This window comes from Argiope bruennichi, chromosome 11 (genome assembly GCF_947563725.1).
Source record: "Argiope bruennichi chromosome 11, qqArgBrue1.1, whole genome shotgun sequence".
Classification (NCBI taxonomy): domain Eukaryota; kingdom Metazoa; phylum Arthropoda; class Arachnida; order Araneae; family Araneidae; genus Argiope; species Argiope bruennichi.
The window spans coordinates 20,079,278-20,101,660 of NC_079161.1; the positions used below are offsets into that span (position 1 = coordinate 20,079,278).

Genomic DNA, 22,383 nt, shown 5'->3' on the forward strand with positions numbered 1-22,383 from the left:
AGAATGAGCAGTAAAAAGTATCTATGGAGTAAAAAATTACAAACATCAGGAATCACTAGCTTTCACAGAGTTCACTAGCTCGGTTAACTCGTACTTTCTAAAAACACATTTGGCGCCAAATCTGACCTCCAAGTCGCCAAAAATACAACCATATAATTATTTTTTCTAATAATAAAGAAGAATGCCTGTGATGGTGTGTTGGCGCTCATACAAGACACTATCGTTTGACCTAGAGATGCCAGATTTATCGCTTATATAATTTGGTGGATGGGAATGTATGATATACCCATTCTCCAAATTTTTTTAAAGTAAATTTTATTGATTTTTGAAAATTAAAAATGAAATGAAATTTTGGCTGTTGTCCGTGATATAACTGTTAATCATCTTGAAATTCAAAAGATTATGCATTCTATTATACAAATTCTTTTATCGTATAATTTTCTTTTATTTAAAAATATTTTAAGGCTATTTTAAACAAATATATTTCATTGTTGAAGTTAAACTCGAATCTTTTCAATTTTTTCTTACGCTATTCCGTCATGCCTTTTCTCCCATCGTTTTATGATCAGAATAAAATAAAGTTTATTTTTTCTAAGTTTTCCTTTTAGGTTATTTTTGAGTAGGTTTTAATAAGGTATGCTTTTAATAAAATTTTTGAATTTTTGTATTTACTTTTAAGATTTAACTTCAAAATCAAGCAGTAGTTTAAAAAAATAATTTTACTAATTTTTAGATATTCTTTTTTTTTCCCTGTGAAATTATTGAATATAGTAGATAGAATATTAGAGAAATACATAGTTCTAGGAACAGAACAATTTAAGACTTTTAAAATAGTATTAGTTATGTATGTATCAAAGTTTTAAAATATTTTACTGAAGAAAGCTTCAAGATTTAGTTATACAAACTATTTATTTGCTTAAACTATTTACTTTATTAGTTCCCACTGTTAAAGAAATGTATTATTTCTCTTATTAAAAAATTCTGATGAAAGTAATAATTTCATTTGTAGAAAAATTTAATTTTTGTACATTGATTTAAACTTTTTTTTATAAAATATTGATCTTTTGTGCTTGTTCAGGAATTTATAATTAGCTGAATAAATAAAATTAGAAAGCAGTTGTAACTATGCTAAGAGTGTCTTTTTATAAAAAATCACTTGAGATTTTTTAAAACTTTTTATTAGAAAATTAAAAATTATAATAACTTTCTTTTGTTTTATTTTATTTAGTGGTTGCCGATCATCTGCATCTGAAGATGGAAAATTAGGTACATTGTTATTTTTCTTTAATCTGTGATTTTGCAGTTCCTTGGAAATTTGTGAATAGTTTTGAATTAATGTCTGAAAAAGTGATTTATGACCATTGCAACTTTTTAACTGTTAACTGTTAAAAAGAAAAGCAACTTTTTAACTGTGCTGGTAAAAAGAACAGCAACATTGAGACTTTGGCTTCAGAAACATAATTAGTTTGAAAAGTTGTGATTATGGCCAAAAATGTATTTGTAAATTATAATTTTAAATTGATTTCTATGTTTTATGAAATAAACTGAAACTATAAGTGAAATCGTTAAATATAATTTTCTTGATGGTATATGTTCCTTAAACTTCAGGAAGGCATTATATTAACTTACAATTTTTTTTAAGATAAGAACAGAATCTGGTTTTTCGTTCAGCATGGCAAAATCATACCAACCGCCCCAAAACTTGCCGGCTTTCTGCCATCTTGGATACTGATAAGAGATTCACTAAATGCCTTTTAGGGTTGCAATAAAAATTTAGGGTCGGGATTACCCATTTGACTAGAAATTGCTCTATTTTGGTTAATATTAAGTTCGCAAATGATATTTGGTTAATACTTCTAACTATCTCTTTATCTAAAAATATATTAATTTTTTTTTTTTTTTTTCATTTTGTTTATCAGAATGCTGTACAATTAGTCGAAATATGTATCTGAACTAAATTTCATTGAATTGAAGAACAAATCAGCCTCCAATAAAAAAAAAAAAATAAATAAATAAATAAATAAATAAAAAAAAAATCGTTATCTTTTATATAATGCCAGTGATTCAACGGATTATATTAAATGAATTACAGATTTATTTTATAAAATCGCTATTTTAAGGAAATGCATAGATTAAAAATTGATAAATGTGTATTTACTGCATACCAACGATTAACCACCAAAAAATTCACCAAAGAAATATTTATTGTAACTATTGATTTTAAATATGTTTGCCAGTGATATATGGCTAATACACAAGTGCTAATAAATGTTTCTTATTAAAAAATTATTTAGTGGACATTCGCCCATAAATAAACAACAGTAAAAAATATGCTATTTAAAAGTATGTTCTCTCTTTGAAAGTTTTTATACCACAAACACAAAAATGGGCCAATAATATATTTGTATATAAATTAATATTTTTTATCAGTTTTTTACTTTAATATGTACATTATTGAAAAATGTTTTCACAAATTTCCTTTTCCTTTTAGGAGAGCTTAAACAGTACCAGCCATATGAAGAGTTTGCTGACAGGAGAAAGTATTGTCCTGTTGCTAGGACTTATTTTTACCTGGATGAAGCACAGTGCGAAAAAAATATGGAAACATTCCTAAAATGTATCAGTGCAGTGGCAGGTAATTTACTTAATAAAAACAATTTTTCAATAAACTCTGAATATGTAATTTTTCTAAAATATAATGGTAATAAAAATGTTACTTGTTTATCTTTACGGCCCCCGAGTTTATTTGACGATTTTCAAAGTACACCATGATAAAGGCTTTATTTGGCAATTTTCAGACTATGCCAAGATTGCCTAGCTCCATCTATACTAACAATAAGCATGAATGTCTGTGTGTGTGTGTTGGTGCACTATAGGCAAACCGTTTGATCTACTGCTCCGAAATTTGACACATGTATACTTTGAAAGGTGTAAATATGAAGATCAGAGCGATTTTAAAAAAATTTAATAAATAAAAAGTAAAGCTGAATTTTTGCATTTTTCCGTGATAACTTGCAAAAATATTATCGTACAGAAATAAATTTTACTCGATCACAAAATTTGAAAATTGTCTTATTAATGATACCAAAAATAATTTATAATTTAATAGTCGTATAAATTATTTATTTATTTTTTGCTGGATTTCCAATAAAAAATTACATTATTATCTTGAAATTAAACCACTTTCATTGTTTCATCAAATATGTAATTGCATGATTTTCTTCCATTGGTGAAATTTAAAGGATTCTGCTTAATATCTATATAGTTTACAAAACAAATAAAAAAGTCAAGTTGTAATACTGCTAAATTTAGATATGAACCAAGCATAATAGCACTATGATATCATGGATTTGGTCTACATTAAGAAAATTCATATGTACAAAGAACAGAACATATGCAAAACTATTAAATTAACAAAGCCTTAATATCTGGCAATTTAATGGAATGATGGACATGATTTATATAAATGGTTTAATTGAAATTAAATACAAACAATATTGCCAGCCATCAAAGGCGACTAGTTATGTATTACATGTCAAAATGGTTGGATTTCTGGGTTTACTTGCCGATTTTCAGATTACTCCAAAATCGAAAACCTAAATTATAATAATATATTAAGATTATATTTAAATTGTGAAATTCTGTTATAGGTATAATGTAAAAAAAAAAAAAAAAAATCAAGAGGCCCTGATTTATTTGGCAGTTTTTAGATAATGGTGATTATTTCTGTTGGTGATGTTTTTCCCTTTTTGGGGATTTATTGCAGGGGCTGTAAAAATAAACAAGTATAAAAATAATTATAATCTTCATGTTCTCTCTCTCTCTCTCTTTTTATTGTCTGTATCTGATTGAAACATGGTACTAAGTTTTACTGAAGAACAACATTAATTTTATCAAAAAAGTTTTAAAAAAAATTCAAGTTGTTAAAATAAGTAAAAGTTATTTTTTTCAAAAAATTTTGAATTCTAATATGAATGTGCCATAGATTTTTTGTTTGGAAATTTACTTACTTCATTGATAAAATTTTTATTTTCCCATATATTATAAAATTATAAATACTTAATAATTTTAAATAAGCACAATATATTATGAATTTAAGAAAAAATATTATTACATTAAAGAAAAATTGGTACTTTTTTTTTTTAATTATCAAAGTTTTGAAATATTAAATACTACTTGCCATCGAAGATTGATATATTATCTGAAAATTGCAATATATATTATGAAATAAACTGTTCAAAAATTTCATAGAACAGAGTATTGGACTTATAGTTACCAAATTCAGTATGTAGTTATTTCTTGGGTAGTAGATGCTCTCTAAGGGCTTTACAAAATTTTAATTTAATTTTTAATTAAAATTAATCAATTTTAATTTTTTCCGTCAATAACAATATTGTCATATTATTGCCCAAAAATCATTTTAAAATTAAAAAAAAAAAGCTTTTCAAGTTTATTTGTATATAGTACTGCTTCTCTAATTCAGTAAATTTTTCAAACTGTGTTTATAAGTATATTTTATGACAATTTCCATTTCTTTAATAATTGCATTTATGTATGCATGCTGTAACAATATTCAATAATTTTTAGTTATTTATTTGTTAGTTACTATTTTTTATATGATTAATGAGTGAATTTTAAAATTTATGTAATGATACAAGAACCGAGATTATAACATTATCATGCTACAATTTTTGCATTAGAGATTTGGATTATCCTTAAATTTAATCTGAAGATTATAATTATTACAGGTATTATATTTATTTGAGACAGTTCTTTACCTACGCTTTTATTTTTAGGTTCAACACAATGCACTGGTTTTGCCGCCATCAAAATGACAGCTCTGGGTAGACCGCAACTTCTGGTAACAATTTATTATTAATAATAATTTAATTTTAAAAATAATGTAATGAATTCTTTTTTTATTTTTGATTGCAATTAGAATTTTATTTTATCCAAATTTATTTATAGTCAAGAGTTGATTATTTTTTTATGGCTAGCTACTGATTGCATGCTTTAGAAAGGGTGTGTGTGTGTGAAAGTGGAATTTTGTACTGATATAATCATTAACCATATCTTTTATCTTCTACAAATTTTGGTCTTCCAAATTTAAATAACATTTTGATTTATAAGCTTTAAAGTGTGACAATTTATAATTGTATGATGATTTTTGTAGATTATTATGTGTTAACATTATAATAACCAAAGATAATCTAATATTTGATAATAAATGTAGCATTTGTTATCCGGTATTAGATCAGAAGTAGTATTTAGAATCCTGATAATCTTATAACCACTAAAAGAAATCTTACAATAGATTTTCTGATAGATATACCTGAAGAGGAGAATTTACATTTATATCCATTATTAAAAGTTTTAATATGTTGAAGGTCAGCACAAGTTGCAAATTCGAGTATCATTTTTATTGTATGCATTTTTTTATTTATTTTATTAAAATATATAAACATTCATAAAAAATCTTTTGTCTTTGTTTTCTTTTCTTTTTTTTTTTTTTTTTGGTTGATAATAAATTTGTTCTGTGAATTTTTGACAGGGATTAAATAATAATGGTATTAGCTGGTAATTCAAATTATAAATTTCCATTTTTAACAATGAAAAAAAAATGTTTATAAGCTTCAGATAAAATAATTGTTCATAATAAAAATTCTGTTACAGATTTTCTTTGTTCTTAATAGGAAACTAATCACTCAGCTTAATGTTTGTATAATGAAGAAAAATTTTATTAATAAGGCCGTAATGTACCTTTTTATATATTAGATTTGTTCATTCAAACTTTTTTGCTTTGAAGAAATATTTTTTTAATTAATTACTTGATCCACATATGTAGATCATATTTGAAATATAAGTTTTATTTATGCTTATTTAAAAATTCATTTTGATTTTTTTTGTCAGATTTTTTTAGTAAAGAAATTTAAATTAAATTTTTTTTGTATAATTAAATTAATATTAATTTAACATCCTTTAAAGTAAGAGAAGGATTATTAAATAGGCAAAGAAAGCAATTGCCTGGGATCCCTGACCCCTTGGTGTTTTTTTTTATGGTATTCTGTGAGTTATTTAATTTCATACTTTCCTTTTATTATAAAGGCCAGGCGATTGAACTTAATTAAAATTGAATATTGTTTAAAAATTTAAAAAAAAAATCTTATAACTTTTGTAATTAATTACTATTTTATAAACTTTATTTTATTCTGTAATTATAAAAAAATGTAATGTTTTATGACTTGAAAAATATTTATTTTGGTTATTAAATATTAATTAGTGTTGAGAAACATTTTATTGTTTTTTCCCCTTGCTATTTTAATTAAAATTACTTTTAAATTTCAGGTGGCTTCTTTTTTTATATACAATATTTTGACTTAAAGCAACTCTTTGAAAAATGATCTGTAATTAAGCATTTTGTTATTTCAATTTGCCAAAATTTACTACTTAAAACTATTTATATTAAGATCAAATTCAAATTGATTAAAAGAATATTCGTTAAAAAGATGTTCCAAGGTTATTTTTCCATAAGGATCCATAGAAGGCTTAATTTGGCTCTGATTAAAGTATATTTATTCAATTTTATTTTTTAAAAAATGTTTTGCAACTTAAATAAGGAAAACTTTCAATTACTATAAATATCAATTAGATTTATTAGATTTTAATACTTATTTCTATCATATTAACAATGCTGAAAATGTTTTAATTTTGAAATCCAAAATAGTTCAGAAGAATCATACCATAAAATTTTTATAAATTGAGAATTTCATAGAATTGGAAAGTATCCTGATAATTTATAAAACTAGTTTTCATGTTACATGATTGCTACTTTTTATACAAAGAATTTAATCTTTATATTTCATGACGAGTGCTTTACTGTTGTCTAGATGCAACTGTCCGAAGTGATAGCACAGACTCGTAAGTTCTTCTCCAGTGTGACAGGCAAGCAGGCTCGAATGGCTCTGGAGAATGTGAGTCCAGAGTTCCTTGAGCACAAGCTTGAGGATTTCCATTTTAATGTAGAGAAAAAAGAAGTGAGAGAGTTCTTGCAGCACATGGACTATGACAAGAAAGGGTATGTGTTCATATTCTGCAAAATTGCTTACTTTACTTAAAATCCCATAGAAAGAGCTGATGTGGAATATAATTATTAGAATAGAAAATACTGATTTTATGAACTTAGGGCATTTTTATAATGAAGGTTTTTTTTTAAATTATCTTAATCTCAAATAAGATATGGCAGATTTTTAATGGAATTGACAAAGATTGTTATGTTTTCTAGTCCTTCTGTATAAGTGAGAACATATTTTATTGCTAAATAGCTATTTTGAAATGATTTTTTTTTTTTAAATCTGTGACCAATATCTAAATTATGTCTTTTCTTATTCTAAGGGGTCAATTTTTAAAAATTTATAATGGGATATGAAAAAAGGATTTTCATTCAGAAAGGAATAATAAACAGATGAAATTTAGGAAGTCTGTAATAAATCTGAAGTGAGCTATAACAATAACAACAAAGGAAGGGGGGGTTGGCAAAATGCTAAAGAATTGCAAAATGATTTTTTAAAATAAAATAATAAATGAATTAATAAAAAGTTTAGTAATCAGAATAATTAATTTCTTATGTCTTCCTGAAACAAAGAGACAAATTCCATCGTGCATTAATGATTTTTGGTCTTTTATAATGTATTTTATTTTTAACTGCATAACTGCTTAAACTGATATTTTAAGCAGTTATGCAGTTATTTATTTGATATTTCATGTTTTAAGTTGGTTAATTATGCATATTTACATTAATAATTTCTTAAGCTTAGAATCTTAATTTCCAAAACATTATATTTTCATATTTCTACAACAGTTATAAATATAGACATGATTAGGCTTTTCTTAAATAACACATGCTTTTCCTTTTCTTTGTCTTCTCCTATTTAAAACATAGAAAGGTAAAATATTAAACTTGTCAATAAAAAAAAAACGTAAAAATTATAATGATTCTCTGTACTTAAAAATCACCCTGAGAATGATTTTGTTTTCTTTTTGGAATTATATTTTCTGTTATTCTGTACAAAATTTGCTTTGAAGAATACTCTGTATGTCTACAGAATGTATTAAGTCCATTTTATTAAATTTGATATTTGATTCTAATACGAATTATGCAGATTAATTTACAAATTTTACTGGAGGAGGTGATGGTATATCTGCCTCTATGCATGCGAACACATTAAACTAATAAATGGGAAGAGTTAAATGATGAAAATTTGGTTCACAATTCTTTTCATAAGTGAAGATTGGTATCAACAATTTTTATTATCTGTCTCTGTATAATTGCATATATATGCACATATGGATTCAAAAGCACAATGATTTAAATAAAATAAATTTATTATATGATTTTGTAATCAAAGATTTTAAATGTATATCAAATTTTAGTTTCAATCCAAGGGGGGGGGGTCCTCCCCAAATGTATGTTCTGTTTTCTTCAAAATGCTACAAAGTACAAAACACATCATATTTTGTTGCTTTTTGCTTATGGGAGTGAGAGGTGAGGGCTGTTATTAGCTGTTATCTATTTGATTTTGTTACCTGTCTCTCTACCTTTATTTTTGGGCCAGGGAATTGAAAATATAGTGCTATATTGCCTAAATATGCCAGTAAAGTGAAAGAGATTATATTGCTTGTACCTTTCTTTCCACTTTTTTACTGGTCCTCTATTTTTAATTCAAGAAGATCTAAGTATTCAGTAAATATGGTACGAGTTATGATTTTTTTGATATACTAGTAAAATATGAAATTATATATGTCTCAGCGATATTATAAACTAATACTAATGACACTATTTTGATTCCTAAGTATAGAAATATTTTTGCTATTAGTTCAGGTTAACTTATGACTTATGGGAATTTGCAACAAAATTTATTGATTTAGTTGTTTCTGATAAATTTGCTGACATAATGCACATAAACTGTACTTGTGATCTAATAATGTGTGTGTGAATTTTATCTTAGTTAATCTGCGTTTTCTTAACTTTAATAAATAAAATGTGTCCTTTAAGTTCAAGAAATATTTCAAAACCTCTAATATATCATTTATCTCGGGAAATTACGATGTTTCAGTGCTAAGCATTTGAAGTAATTTTGAGATTCTATTTTATATTATAAAAATAAATGAAATTCAACAAATAATACCAACAGATATGAATATCTTTGTTGCTTTAATTTTTTTTTTTTATAGAAATTCTTAGTAATAACTTCTTACTCTCTTACAGTTTAATGAATCTCTATTGTTGGAGTGGATTGGTGGATATGGATTATGTCATTTCAGATCTCTTCAAGGTGCCCAACCTCAAGGTGAGAAATCATCAAATATTGACTGATTGTAATTCATATTTATATCGAATCTTCTATCTAATTAGATGACTCCTGTATTAAAGAGATAGAAAAGGAGTCATCTAATTACATTGGCAGTCTGAAAATCAGGTGCGAGTCATGGTATTGAATGTGTTAAATCCCGTGAATCACTAGGAGAAATTTGAATGCATATATTTTATCTATTTTTTTTGGGTTAATTTTTGTTATTTGTATATAAGAACAATCCTCCTAAAATCATAAATTGAGATTTATTAATTCCTCTGAGATCAATGATCCATTTCTCTATATCCTCGATATAATTTATCCTGTTATTGATTTAAATTTGACCAAGTTTTTACTAAAATTAATTACTAATGTTATTTACTAGGTTAAATTAAGACAAATTATCTTCATTGCATCTAAAGATAATTTGTCTGGATTATCAAGATCTGAATTTTTTTTTAACATTTATTCCTAAAGTTTAAAAATCACTCTTTCTATATTTATATTGCAATAGTATTTATATATATCTTGGTTCTATAGTTACTGATGACAATAGCATAGTCAAGGAGATTCCGGGTCGTTTTATGAATGCAAATAAAACCTTTTATGGACTAACGATTTTTTAAATCCTCACTAGTATCAAGAGATACAAGATTTTTACTATATAAAACCTTAATTAGACCAGTACTTACTTATGGCTCAGAGACCTGGACCCTGATCAAAGCTGGAGAAAATAAAATAGCCATTTTGAAAAGAAAAATTCTGCGAGCCATTCTTAGTGGGATAGAAATCCACAATATTTGGAGAAGAAGACGTAATTTTGAGCCAGATATTATGAAGTTCATAAAAATAAATCGGACGAACTGGGTAACTCATATATTTAGAATGGATGACGATTCCATATTTAAAAAAATTCTTTTACATAAGCCTTTAACAAGTAAGAAAAAGGGTAAATCCAAAATGAAATGGATGGAGTCAGTGGAGACAGACTTCCTGGCTATCCAAGAAAGAAACTGGCACACAAGTGTCAAAAGTAAAATGTGGTGGAACAGAATTCAGAGGAAGGCACTGGCCCATCCTGGGTTGTCTAGCCAAATATGATGAATATTTACATATTGCAAATTTTTAAACAAGAATTGTGGTTTATATTTTTAATATTTGTGAGTGTGTAAGCTTTTTAAATATCATATTGGAAAAGTTGGTATTTTTTGTACAAAAGTAAATGAAATGAAACTATGTAAGCTAAATATAAATGTTTACATTGTGTATGTGTGTGTTGTTATTTGTCTAATATGTCTAATATGTTGTTATATGTCTAATTCACATAATGTATAAAAATAAAAAGTTTAAAATATAAAGCCTGTATAGTTAGTTATGGAGGATTACTCTTGTTTGGACTATACTTCTAATTATATATATATATATATATATATATATATATATATAAAATGTATGTGTGTATAAAATCACATAAAACTATGTTTTCTCTCCTTTAGTTTTCTGATTTTTTTTCTTCTTTTACTTCATTGAACATATTAATATCGGTTAAAACATATATTTAAGGATTTATATAATTTAAAAATGCCTAAATGATTAGAAATTCTAAATGATTTTAAAATGTTCATATTTGTTCCATAATTTCTACTGATGAAGCTTTAAAAGGAAGGGGGTGGGGGGGGGGGGTTAAATGACGAAAGTAAATAAATTTAATTTTTTTATGGAATTACAGACAGGGACAATGGAGCCCATTATCTCAGCATTGACAGAAGAAGAGGAAGAAATGTTTAGGAATATGATGAGAAGATTGCACCATATTGCAAAGGTAACACAGATAGTCTTGCTTAATTTTTTTAGATACCATAAAATTTTAAATGTTCAAAACCAGATCTGGAATTGAAGATTAGTATGTCTAATACTGAAGTATACTCTGTTGCATTTTTTAAAACTTTATCATTTGTGTTAACTTGAAATTCATTAAAATATATTATTTTTATTTTTTAAAAAGTAAAATAGAATTTATTATGTTTTTCACTTTTGTACATTTTAATCTGACAAAGCTTTATTCTGGTTTTCATTTTCAATATTTCATTTCTGTTGCTTTATATAGACCTTGATACATATGTTATAACTTTATCTAAATTCTGTACATGGAATTTTGTCTAAATTCTGTACATGGAATTTATTTATTGTCATAGCAAAACTGTTGGAAGGTATAATGCTTTCATTGTGTCATACATTCATTGTATCAAGGCAATATAATTTAATTTGTGTGACTTTTGATTGATTTTATCTTAAATATTTAAAATCCACAATCGAATTGCTAGTAGTTCTATGTTTCTGTATAAGTGTTATATTTATATTATGTTATATTTCGAATGAAGAACACGAGAAGCACATTTTGTGTTAGTTTGAAAATAAGAGTTTTACAATCCTATTTCTCATTGAATTGTGATCAGAAATGATTATACCATACTTAACACTTCTTAATGGCTTCTTTCAAATTGTGATGAAGGTTTTTTGGTATTTTCTCTTCATATTATCTGTTTCTATTTAAATCCTTTTGAAAAACATTTCATATTTTCGTATTTTTTTTGTTCATATTATTCAAAATAAAAAAACAAATCCATTTTTTAAAAATCCAGATAGAAATGATATTTTTTAAAAAGCTTCCATTCTTGAAGTTTTTTTTAATCATTATTTTTATTTGTCTTTAAAAAAAAATCTCCTGATTGAAATAAAAAGTAACTGTCTCTGGAAATGTAATTTCTTTGTTCTGTTTTCTTTTCTTTTCATTATTTGGCAGTTTTATTTCTTTTAAAAGAGTGATTGTAATATTTTATGCACAGTATTTCTGAGAAAATCCCCTAAGAAATTTTACTACGTTAACAAATACTTCATGCAATGTTTGTAGGTTACTGTCTTAAAGCTCATTTATTCTATTTTTCAGGTTGCACGGGAGAAAGATGTTCGTGTAATGATTGATGCTGAACAGTCATATTTCCAGCCAGCTATTAGTCGCATAACTATGGAATTGATGCGCAAATATAACAAAGAAAAAGCCATTATTTTCAATACATACCAGTGTTATCTCAAGGTAAAATATGAAGGATGCATTTCTAATATAATTGACATTATTTAATTATTTGTACAAACATTCCCATGATGTTAAATTTTCCAAGTGAAGTTGAAATTGAAGTAACAGGTTTTGGTACTCTTAATATATTTCTAACTAGGCAGCTGCATTGAACTTTTTGACTGAAGAAGATAATATTAAGGATAATTTAAAAAAAATGTTATTATCTTGTTTGCTAAATGAATCAATTTGCAAAAAATACAAATTTTCTGAATCGGACAAGAATTATTAAGACAAGAATGCTCATTTTCATTGAATTATGAAATTAATTTCAGAATAGTGGTTTACTTATAATAAATTGGAATGTTAATTTTTCACTTAACAGTCCCACAGAATAATAATTACATTTGTTTGAAATTTATTTTCTTCCTATACTCTATCATGATTATTATCTTCTTGTAAATCATTTACCAATAATTATGGTTCTTTTTTTTAAGATTTTGTTATTGCTATTTTTTGTCTGTTATACACATATTAAGATGTAAATATAAAAGCATTTACTTTTTACAAAGTTCCTGAAAAAAAAAAAAGATTAAATTAAATTAAATTGATGAGTTACTAAATAACACTTGTGGCTTTACCTTGAGCTGCAAGATGCACAAATTTGCAAACATTTGGGGAAGTAGAAATAGTTGCATGAAATTAAACAATTTGAAACAGTTATTTAGAATATCTATTACTAGTTTATAAACTAAATTTTGTAAATGACTGTTTGAGGTTTTATGGTGCAAAAACCAATTTTGGTTATGCTGCGTGACTGTAATGGATGGTTGTTAGATAAATTGCTTATATTCAGGAATACTTCACTGACTATAATAATACATATTTTATTAATGTACATGTATCTCTAAAAATACGTAGATCAAATTTCGTGATCCTTTTTCGAGTGAAAAACATTTTTTCTTCTAAAAAAATGGAAATCAGTCTTTATTTTTAAATTAAATTTTATTTTTTCCCCTTGTTAAATTAAAAAGTCGATATATTGTAAAATATGAATTTGGAAGGAGAAGGGGCAATTAGAAAGAAGTATTATATTTAAAACATTTAAGATTTTGTAGAAAAGTAAATAAATGCTTTTGCATGATTTTAATGAACCATACCGACTATGATATTTATGCGCATAATACTTTTTTCAATATTTTCATAAAACTAAGAATTTTAAGTGTACTGTAATTAAAAATTTAAAAATCTCATGATATTTCATAATTTTTGCTAATATTAAAAAAAAATTAATTATGAAGTTCAAAAGGTGAAAAAATAACATCGAGATATTTTTTGTAGAAAGCTTTATTTATTCTATGGTTTTCATTGAGAGTAAATTAATAATTTTATAAATGATATATATAAAATTTATATTCAACTTATACATTTGTTTTGCTTTAATGTTATGTTTATATTTGCAATAATGAAATTTTTTTTCTGTATTTATACATTTAATTTTTTTTTCTCCCTTAGGAAGCTTTCAATAATGTTGTATTGGACCTTGAATTGGCAGATAGGCAAGATTTCTACTTTGGTGCCAAACTCGTCAGAGGAGCTTACATGGAACAGGTAATTTGATTTCTGAAACTTGTCATTATTGGTCTCTTTTCTTATAGGAAAATTAAATAATAATTTTGTGACTGGAGGGCTGCAAATATAAGAACTCACAAACATATATTGTGTAATATACTTATTATACAAAAATTATGTGTCAAATGTCTTGATTTTATATAGAATTTGAAAATACTAGCTCATGTGTAAATCTCATCATCTGAGCAAAATTAAATTTAAGAAATCTGTTTCTTAATAGTCATCAAATGGCTGCAAATGCAACATGTTTCTAATTACATTAATTAATATTACACAAATGACATTTTTTTTGTCAATAGCATGTATTAAATATTAAGATATACTAATATAATGATAATATCTTATAAGCAAAACTAATAATTGAAAATTCAATTCAATATTGAATTTATATCTGAACTTTTTCATATGATCAGAGAATTCCTATCAAAATGTATATCTCAGTTTAACATCTTGACTACTGTGGGGATCAACCTGTGCAAATAGTACGTAACATGTAGGCTCTATCAATTCCCCACATGTGTCCATTGTAGTCTTTTACAACGATGGGTGCGGTAATGTCAATTTTGGTACCATCTTTGAGTCTCCTTTGGACCTTTGCAAATAAAATCTAGCTTATTTTTTATTCGGAATGCAAAAGCAAATTCACATTCAATACTAACATTTTCAAATACTCTTGACAGTGTTAGTAATAAATAAATAATTTTTAAAAAAAATCTATAATTGAAATCTATAAAAAAATACCAAAACATAGTGCTATACTACACTTTCATAATTACATTATAACAAACAGAAATACTATGGATAATTACATGGACAAAATGAAAACACGTTTTCTCCAACACTACGTGTACTGGTGGTACTTATAAGTATCACTGAATAATTCGACCGTTAATCACATTACATAATCTGTTATCTTATAATGATTGGGCAAATAATATTATAAGACAATACAGAGTGAATGAAAAAAATACAACACTTAAATTTGGTTTGATATTACATATTTATAGCAAAGAAAAGATGAGAGCATCAATCCTTACAAAATGGCAGCAAAAGAACACTATGTCCGTTCGAAAATAGCGTTCTTTCTCGCAAAATTAATCAGCCTAGAACAACTACTGCCATCTATCATGAAAAAGTAGAATTAAAAGACTGTATCTAAAACGTACCATCAGAATATAAGTAATGGTTGTTGGGCTATAAAGTTTTAAAGTGATTGGTACTTATAAGTACCATCAGTAGATAAAGGGTAATAAGGTCATTCATTCATTTTGATGAGAATGAAAATCTGTTTTTCATATGATAGCTAAAGATTTTTTCCTTCCATTTTTTTTATTTAATAAAAAAAAGGAAAAAGAAAATCTAAGAGTACTTTTTCAAGTGGTATGATTATTAGATTACTATATATTTCAATTTACAGATGATATTTATTTTTTTCTTTAGACCATTATTAATGATTTTAAAAATGAATTCAAATTTACATTAACTGATTAATATAAAGTTGGTTGCATTTTTTTTAACTGAATAGGTTTTAAATTATTATGGTATTATAACAGATATTATCTGAATGTCATAAATATCATTTTAATAGGAAATCAATTTTATGTTTGAGTAATAGCTCTTCTGGTTCAGATATATTTCAGTTTATTTATTGAAGTCAACAATTCAATAAATAAAATTTAAATCATTTGAAATTCATATAAATCAAAGAAAAGCTTTGGGTGTCTGTGTCAGCACTCTGCAGGTTAAATTTAGAACAAACAGAATATACTTTAGAAAACGAAGTTTCCAAATAGTTTTTTCACATTTATTAAAAATTAAGCAAAATGTTGACATTTTCCTAACATAATTTCGAAAATATTATAGCACAAATTTAATTTTTACTCCATTTTCAAAATTAATAAAATTGTCTTTTTAATAACACTAATCATCTTTTTTTTTTTTTTTGCATGATTTTCAAAAATAGATTGCATTGTTTTGATAAATTAAAGCTTTAAAATATTGCATAATTTTTTTTTTTGTTGAAAGATGAGCTAAAAACAAAAAACATTATGTATTGTGAAATTGTGATGATCCAAGCACTTTAGCTTTTAATGGCTGTGATGTCAAGGAACTCAAATTCATTTGACAAACTTTGCCTTTATTAAGAGATCCATGAATATTTAGCTATCCATAAGAGATTTATCTTAAAACTTTGTCATATTCTCTATTAAACCAATTGATCACCAAAAGTGGCTAGCTTGTTATAAAGAATTAAATCAAGTATTTTTGCTTCATAGGAGCGGTTTAGAGCCAAACAAATAGGTTATGAAGATCCCATCAACCCCACTTATGAAGCAACTAGTGAAATGTATCACAAAATTTTGACTCAAGTTTTGCATCGTGTTGTGAGAAAAGGAGATCGTAAAACTGCTGTCATGGTAGCCACACATAATGAAGATACCGTCCGATTCACTGTACAAAAGTGAGTATTTTAATATTTTTTTCAGCATTGATTTTGTTACTCAAATAAAACTTGACTTTCAGGAAATAATTTTCATTTTTGATACATTTCAGCAAATATTGTCTAGCACTGTGCAAGCACAAAATTATGCTGTTTTTTTGTTATCACAGTAGTTAGTGACATACACAAAAATGTCTAATACCACAATCTTAACACTACTGAATTATTGTAAAGTATACATTTTTATATACGATACTTCTGTACTTCGATCATGACTTGTTTATTTTCGAAAAATATAAATATTGGCATACAAGTACAAATTTTGCAAATATTTTAGCTTTTCTGGAAATTGTACAGAAGTATAAGTGTGATGACCTCATAATTATTGCATTTCAATTACAAACAATCCCATTATTTTTTCAATAAATTTTCACTGCAGGAAATGAAAATTGCTCTTAAAGTTTTTCAAAATGATCTCTGGTGGGCTTCTACATTTAAATTATAAACTTGACAGAAAATAGCAGATGACTTTATCGCAATTTATTAGTGGATATACTAATGAGTGTACCTTTCATCTAGGATGGAAGCTTTTTCCAGACAACCATTAGTGTAAAGTTGAGCAGACATTATTTTCCCACTTCTTGATTATTTATCAAAAATGACATTTTAAAGGACCTGATTTTATTCACTTTTTTTGTGGGGGAGGGTGCTTTTAGATTCATGGAAATAGTTTAACAAAGCTAAACCAGAATTAGTAAAATGATAGCACAAAATATTTTTGTGCGATCTTAAAGGAAATTTTTTTAAAATACATATTAAAAAATGAATTTAAATTATAAAACCAGAAAAATAATTAATAGCTGAATGTTGTTTAATTTTTCATAATTACCGTTTGGCATTGGCATCAAATTTGTGAATGCTTTAAATATTCCCAGAATGTCACCATTGAATTGACAAGAAGTGGGATTTAAATATATAATATTATATAGTCCTTTTTGGTATCTTAAAATATTATAAATGCAGTGTTCAGTTTGTTACAGTCTTAAAAATTAAATTGAGTGCAGCATGTTGTTTTATACCCTGAAATGATAATGATTAAAAAAACAAATGTATAATGATAATTAATAAACTTTATAGCAGTATTAAGAAATTTTTAAAATATGAGTATCACCGACTGAAAATTTATGCTTTATTTTGAAATTTTTTAATCTAGATGGTACCCAGGGATAAAAATTAATGCATAAAAATATTTTTGATTCAGAAAATTATATTTTAATATCTTCAAGATACTTCCTAGATTTTTAAAATTTTTCTTCATGGTTTTGGATCATTTTAATTGATGATAATTGAAGAAATCCCAAGATTTTATTGATTTGTTATTAGTCTGAATGTGTTGTTTGATTTATTTTCAGGATGGAGGAAATGGGTATTAAACCTGAACACAAAGTGATTTGCTTCGGTCAACTCTATGGAATGTGTGATCATGTTAGCTTCCCACTTGGTAAGTTTTATTCATTATTTTTTTTAAAATTTTAGGCGGTTAATTTGATTGTTAAAATACAAACAGATAAACTGTTTTAAAAGTGGTGTTAATATTATATATTATTTTTTTCATATCAATCTAATATTATAGAACATTCAGATATCTGTATGGTCTGAAATCAGTTCTATTTACATATTCTATTTTTATATTTAAAGAAAAAAAGGATTGTCTCGATCCAAGATATTTGCAGTTTATTCAATGCCAATAAGTACTTGTTTTAAGTTTGAAATTAAACCTCAGTTTTTCTAGAAAAGTTAAATTTTGAAAATGTTGATTTTTTTTTTTTTTTAAATTTAAAAATGGAAAGTCATCCAATAGCCTAGAGCTTCAGTAAATAGTCGAGAAAATAGGAAAAGGTTTTATTGGCTTTTGCCCGAAAAGCAGTTGTTGTTATATATTCTACCTCATTTATTTCATTTTAAATTGTAAATATCAAATTTTTTTTAGTGTAGGATTGAAGTGTTAGAATTGTTGCACTATTTGATTTCTAAATACACCAAAAATAACCTCTATGTACTATTGCACATCTGTTTACCCTTCTTAAATACTAAGTATGGATTGCAGATAATTGGGAGCAATTTTATTGAATTTAATTTTCTTGAATATCTCTTAATATCTGATTTAAATTTTGTGATTTTGTTTGTATTATTTACTGTATCATTTTATAAAATAATTAGAGAGAAAGAACTTTTAAACTTTTACCGATTTGCTTATGTCTCTTGTTTTGAATTCGTGATCGAAACTTAATTATAAATCAATTCATAAATAGTATAATTTGATATCAGAATCACTTTCATTATAAATAAAATGTGTTTTACAATTAGATGCTAGTGAAAATTAAACAATCAAGTATTGAAAAAATCTTGCTTATAAATAACATTTTTTCAAAACCTGTTTTGTATTTATATACATTTTTTTTAAATACAGGTCAATCTGGTTATTCAGTGTACAAATATGTCCCATATGGGCCCATTGATGAAGTTCTTCCCTATCTTTCTCGTCGCGCACAAGAAAACCATTGTCTCCTGAAGAAATCTGAACGGGAGAGGAAACTCATGAGGAAAGAGATCTTCAGAAGACTCCTCGCTGGTCAAGTCGTCCACAAGCCTGAGGGAAATTACAGGCCTATATGAAGGACATGACCTTTGGGAAGAATTATTCAACATTCATATGATGTTGATAGAAGTGTTAAATTTGATGACTTTAAAGCAACACTTCTTCCTTGGCATCATGTTACTACAAAGTGAAACTTTGATGTTTCTTGCATATAGATCTGTATGTAGAATGCAATGTCATTATCTATATGGAGAACAATCATTAAGTTTTCCTTTGGCATAATTATTATTTTTTCTCTGGCAACAAATTTCTGTTGCTGAATCAGAGAATTGTTAATTGATAAGTCTCAATATCTGACCCTGAATCTGATTTCTTTTTCAGTATTTTAGCTCTACTCTTTTCTTTTATTCTTATGCAAGCTGCCTAATTGGTTGCAGTGTGTTTTAATAAATGCCAATTTTTTTTTCTTTTCTTTCTGCATAATTAAGCCATTCAGTTTGGTTAACATTATTAAGTAACTTCTATTACAAGAGTTTTTCAAGTGAATGTATTTTAGTACGAGTCCATTTTTGGTTTGATTTTAAAATGATCACTAGTTACTTGGATAACTGTTTTCTTTCTATCCCAATACTTTGATGAGTTATATCCATGAATTAATTCTGAAAGATTATTTTATAAAATTATAATTCGTTTTACTTAATGTGGTTTCAAAAGAATTTTGCATGTTAATTTAAACAATTAATTTTAGTTTTAATATTTATTAATCCTATTTAAATAAAACTTGACTTTGATTTTTGGGTAACTGCTTTGTTTGAAATGATTTTTGTAAATCCTAAATCTTTTCAAGTTCCATTTATTTTTTCTAAATACTCAAGATATTTCTCTTAAAAACAAGAATAATTTTATGTAAGAAGGAAATGAATTATCTTAATTCTTTATTAATATATACAGCATTAATTAATGAATTGCTATTGTGACAAATGCAACTGAAACGATGCAGCGAATCTTTCTATTCTTCTGTGTGAGAAAATGATATTTGTAATCCAAATGAAAGATTAAATGAGTGCTGTTTTAAGTCTTTGTTTAATTATATTTAATATAGAAACAGATGCCATTATGCAAGTTTTAACTATACTTGGAATCTATTTAAAGTTTATATTTTTGAAATTGTTATAAAATATAATATTTGCATGAAAATCCTAGTTCTACAATTTATTTATTAGGCATTATAATTGTGTTGAGAAAACTTGAAAACTGTCTGTCCCAGCTGTTATAGGATGATAGCATTATTTTTATTTAATGTTTTGTACAGTATTGTCTTTGTAGCATAAGAAACAGAAGCATTTTTTTTTTTATTTGAAGAAATGACGAAATTTGATCTGATTTAATATATCCAGAATTTTTGACATTATTTTCTCTTTTTGAAAATAACTAATATATTGTAGGATTGACAAATTTTTCTTTGTTTTGGAAGAATTAGTTCTAACATACATCCTGATAAAATGCGTGGTTAGCCCAAAACAATAGAATTGTTTCTATCCAGTATTTTTAATAGATAATGTGTGTGTCAAAATTAGTAGTGGTAAGGAATATATATTAATATTTTCAAAAAAATAACGCATTTATGAATCTCTCTGTAGACATTTATTAATATCAAAACTTGCAAAGTGCTTGGTTATCGATAAAATTTGAGATTACTATAAAATCTGCTTTAACTTTTTTGGATATTATGCATTGTGATCAAAGTTCTGCAAATGCATTGATTCTTCTTCTTATCTGTAATTGTAAAAAAAAAAAAAAGTGTTTGAATAGGAACATACTTCTATATGTCTGTACCTAATGCCAATGGGAACTTTGATACTGTAATTTTGGGCTAGGATTTATGGATGATAAAAATTATTCATATTAGTTACTGTGTTCAACCATTATTGCTGCAAACAGTTTTTAAGTTAAATGTATATTTTTTTTCGTGATTTCAACACAGTTTTATAATACTTAAATTTTTCTTCCTGTGATATCTTTTATTCTCAAAATAAAGAAAAAAATATATATATTGAGCCTGTGATTTTCCAGTGAATCTCTTTTTGCTGCCCCATGAATCTCGGTTTTGTTTTTGTGAAAGAAATTTGTTTTCAAAATCTCAATGGAATGTATATTTTAAAAATAAATAGTTTTGAACTTATTTGTGTGGCTTTATTATTCAAGCCTTAATTTTTTTCTCACTTTAGTTCTTTTAAATTTCATTTCAATTATATAAGGAACTTACATTTTTTCATGACCATCAGTTTATACATTTTTTTAAAAAATGGCATTTTTAAAGAGGAGATTTTAGATGTAGAATTCTAGAATTTTCTTACATTATTTATTTTCTTATCATTAGTAATTTTTTTTTTTTTTTTTTTTTTTTTTTTTTTTATAGCAGCAATATCTTGGTTAAAAATTTATACCAAGGATTCAAATTTTCAGCCCACAAAAATGAATTTTATGGTCCGTAAAGCACAACAAAGCACTTACAAAAAAATTTGTAATTTAGTTTTAAAATTCCTAAGTATAGTTTTTAATAATAAATATATGCATAATTATTAATAAAAAACCACTGCATTCACCAATAATTGAGTTACATCGGTGGACCATTTCCCATACAATAATAGTGAATATTTTAGCAGCCTTTTATGCAATAATACCTATTACATCATTTGTATTCAATTGTTGTTGCAGACCTGAATTGTACAAATATTTGCCAGGCAAGTTTTAAAATTTTCAAAAACTGGCGCATGAAATTATTTTCTAATTTGAAAGTACTATAATACAGCAATTATTTTTCACTTATAAAAAAAACTGTCTTCTATTAAAATCCATGATTACAGATATTTTACCTTGGGCCAATTTTGAATATAGTCATTGCGAATAACATAGCTTCTTAAATGGATGTCAAGTGGGTGGGGAAAAAGCATTAAAAAGAATAAGTTCTTTGTATTTTAAACATTTCTATAATTTTTTAATGGCTCAAAAAACTTTGCTGATTCTCTTCAAACTTATAATATTAATAAAAACTCTTTCATGATATTTACATGCATATTCCAATTTTGTAAAATTGATGTTTTAGAAGGCTAATAATTTAAAGCTCACATGTGCAGACCTCCAGTCTCAATGAAGTAAAACATCGAAAATTATTTATATATAATGTCATGCTAAATGCTACAATAACTATTTTAATTATTATTAATAAAGATTTACAAAAAACAATTTAATGTAGTGGATTTAATTTTTTAAAAAAAAGTTCATAACG

At 25.7% G+C, this 22,383-nt stretch overlaps 1 protein-coding gene across 2 annotated transcripts in view; it reads left to right on the forward strand.

Annotated features, from left to right (window-relative positions):
• The window catches only part of LOC129956981 (proline dehydrogenase 1, mitochondrial-like), a 63,856-nt gene extending 42,580 nt beyond the window's left edge, over positions 1–21,276 (forward strand). For both annotated transcript variants that reach the window (XM_056069069.1, XM_056069070.1), the window contains exons 3-13: positions 1,229–1,266; positions 2,492–2,635; positions 4,797–4,861; positions 6,888–7,075; positions 9,266–9,347; positions 11,080–11,172; positions 12,298–12,444; positions 13,939–14,034; positions 16,332–16,516; positions 17,908–17,996; positions 18,966–21,276. In XM_056069069.1, coding sequence (XP_055925044.1) covers positions 1,229–1,266; positions 2,492–2,635; positions 4,797–4,861; positions 6,888–7,075; positions 9,266–9,347; positions 11,080–11,172; positions 12,298–12,444; positions 13,939–14,034; positions 16,332–16,516; positions 17,908–17,996; positions 18,966–19,171 — 1,333 coding nt within the window. In that variant the 3' untranslated portion in view covers positions 19,172–21,276. The remainder of the gene's footprint in view (positions 1–1,228; positions 1,267–2,491; positions 2,636–4,796; positions 4,862–6,887; positions 7,076–9,265; positions 9,348–11,079; positions 11,173–12,297; positions 12,445–13,938; positions 14,035–16,331; positions 16,517–17,907; positions 17,997–18,965) is intronic.
• The last annotated feature ends 1,107 nt before the right edge of the window (positions 21,277–22,383 follow it).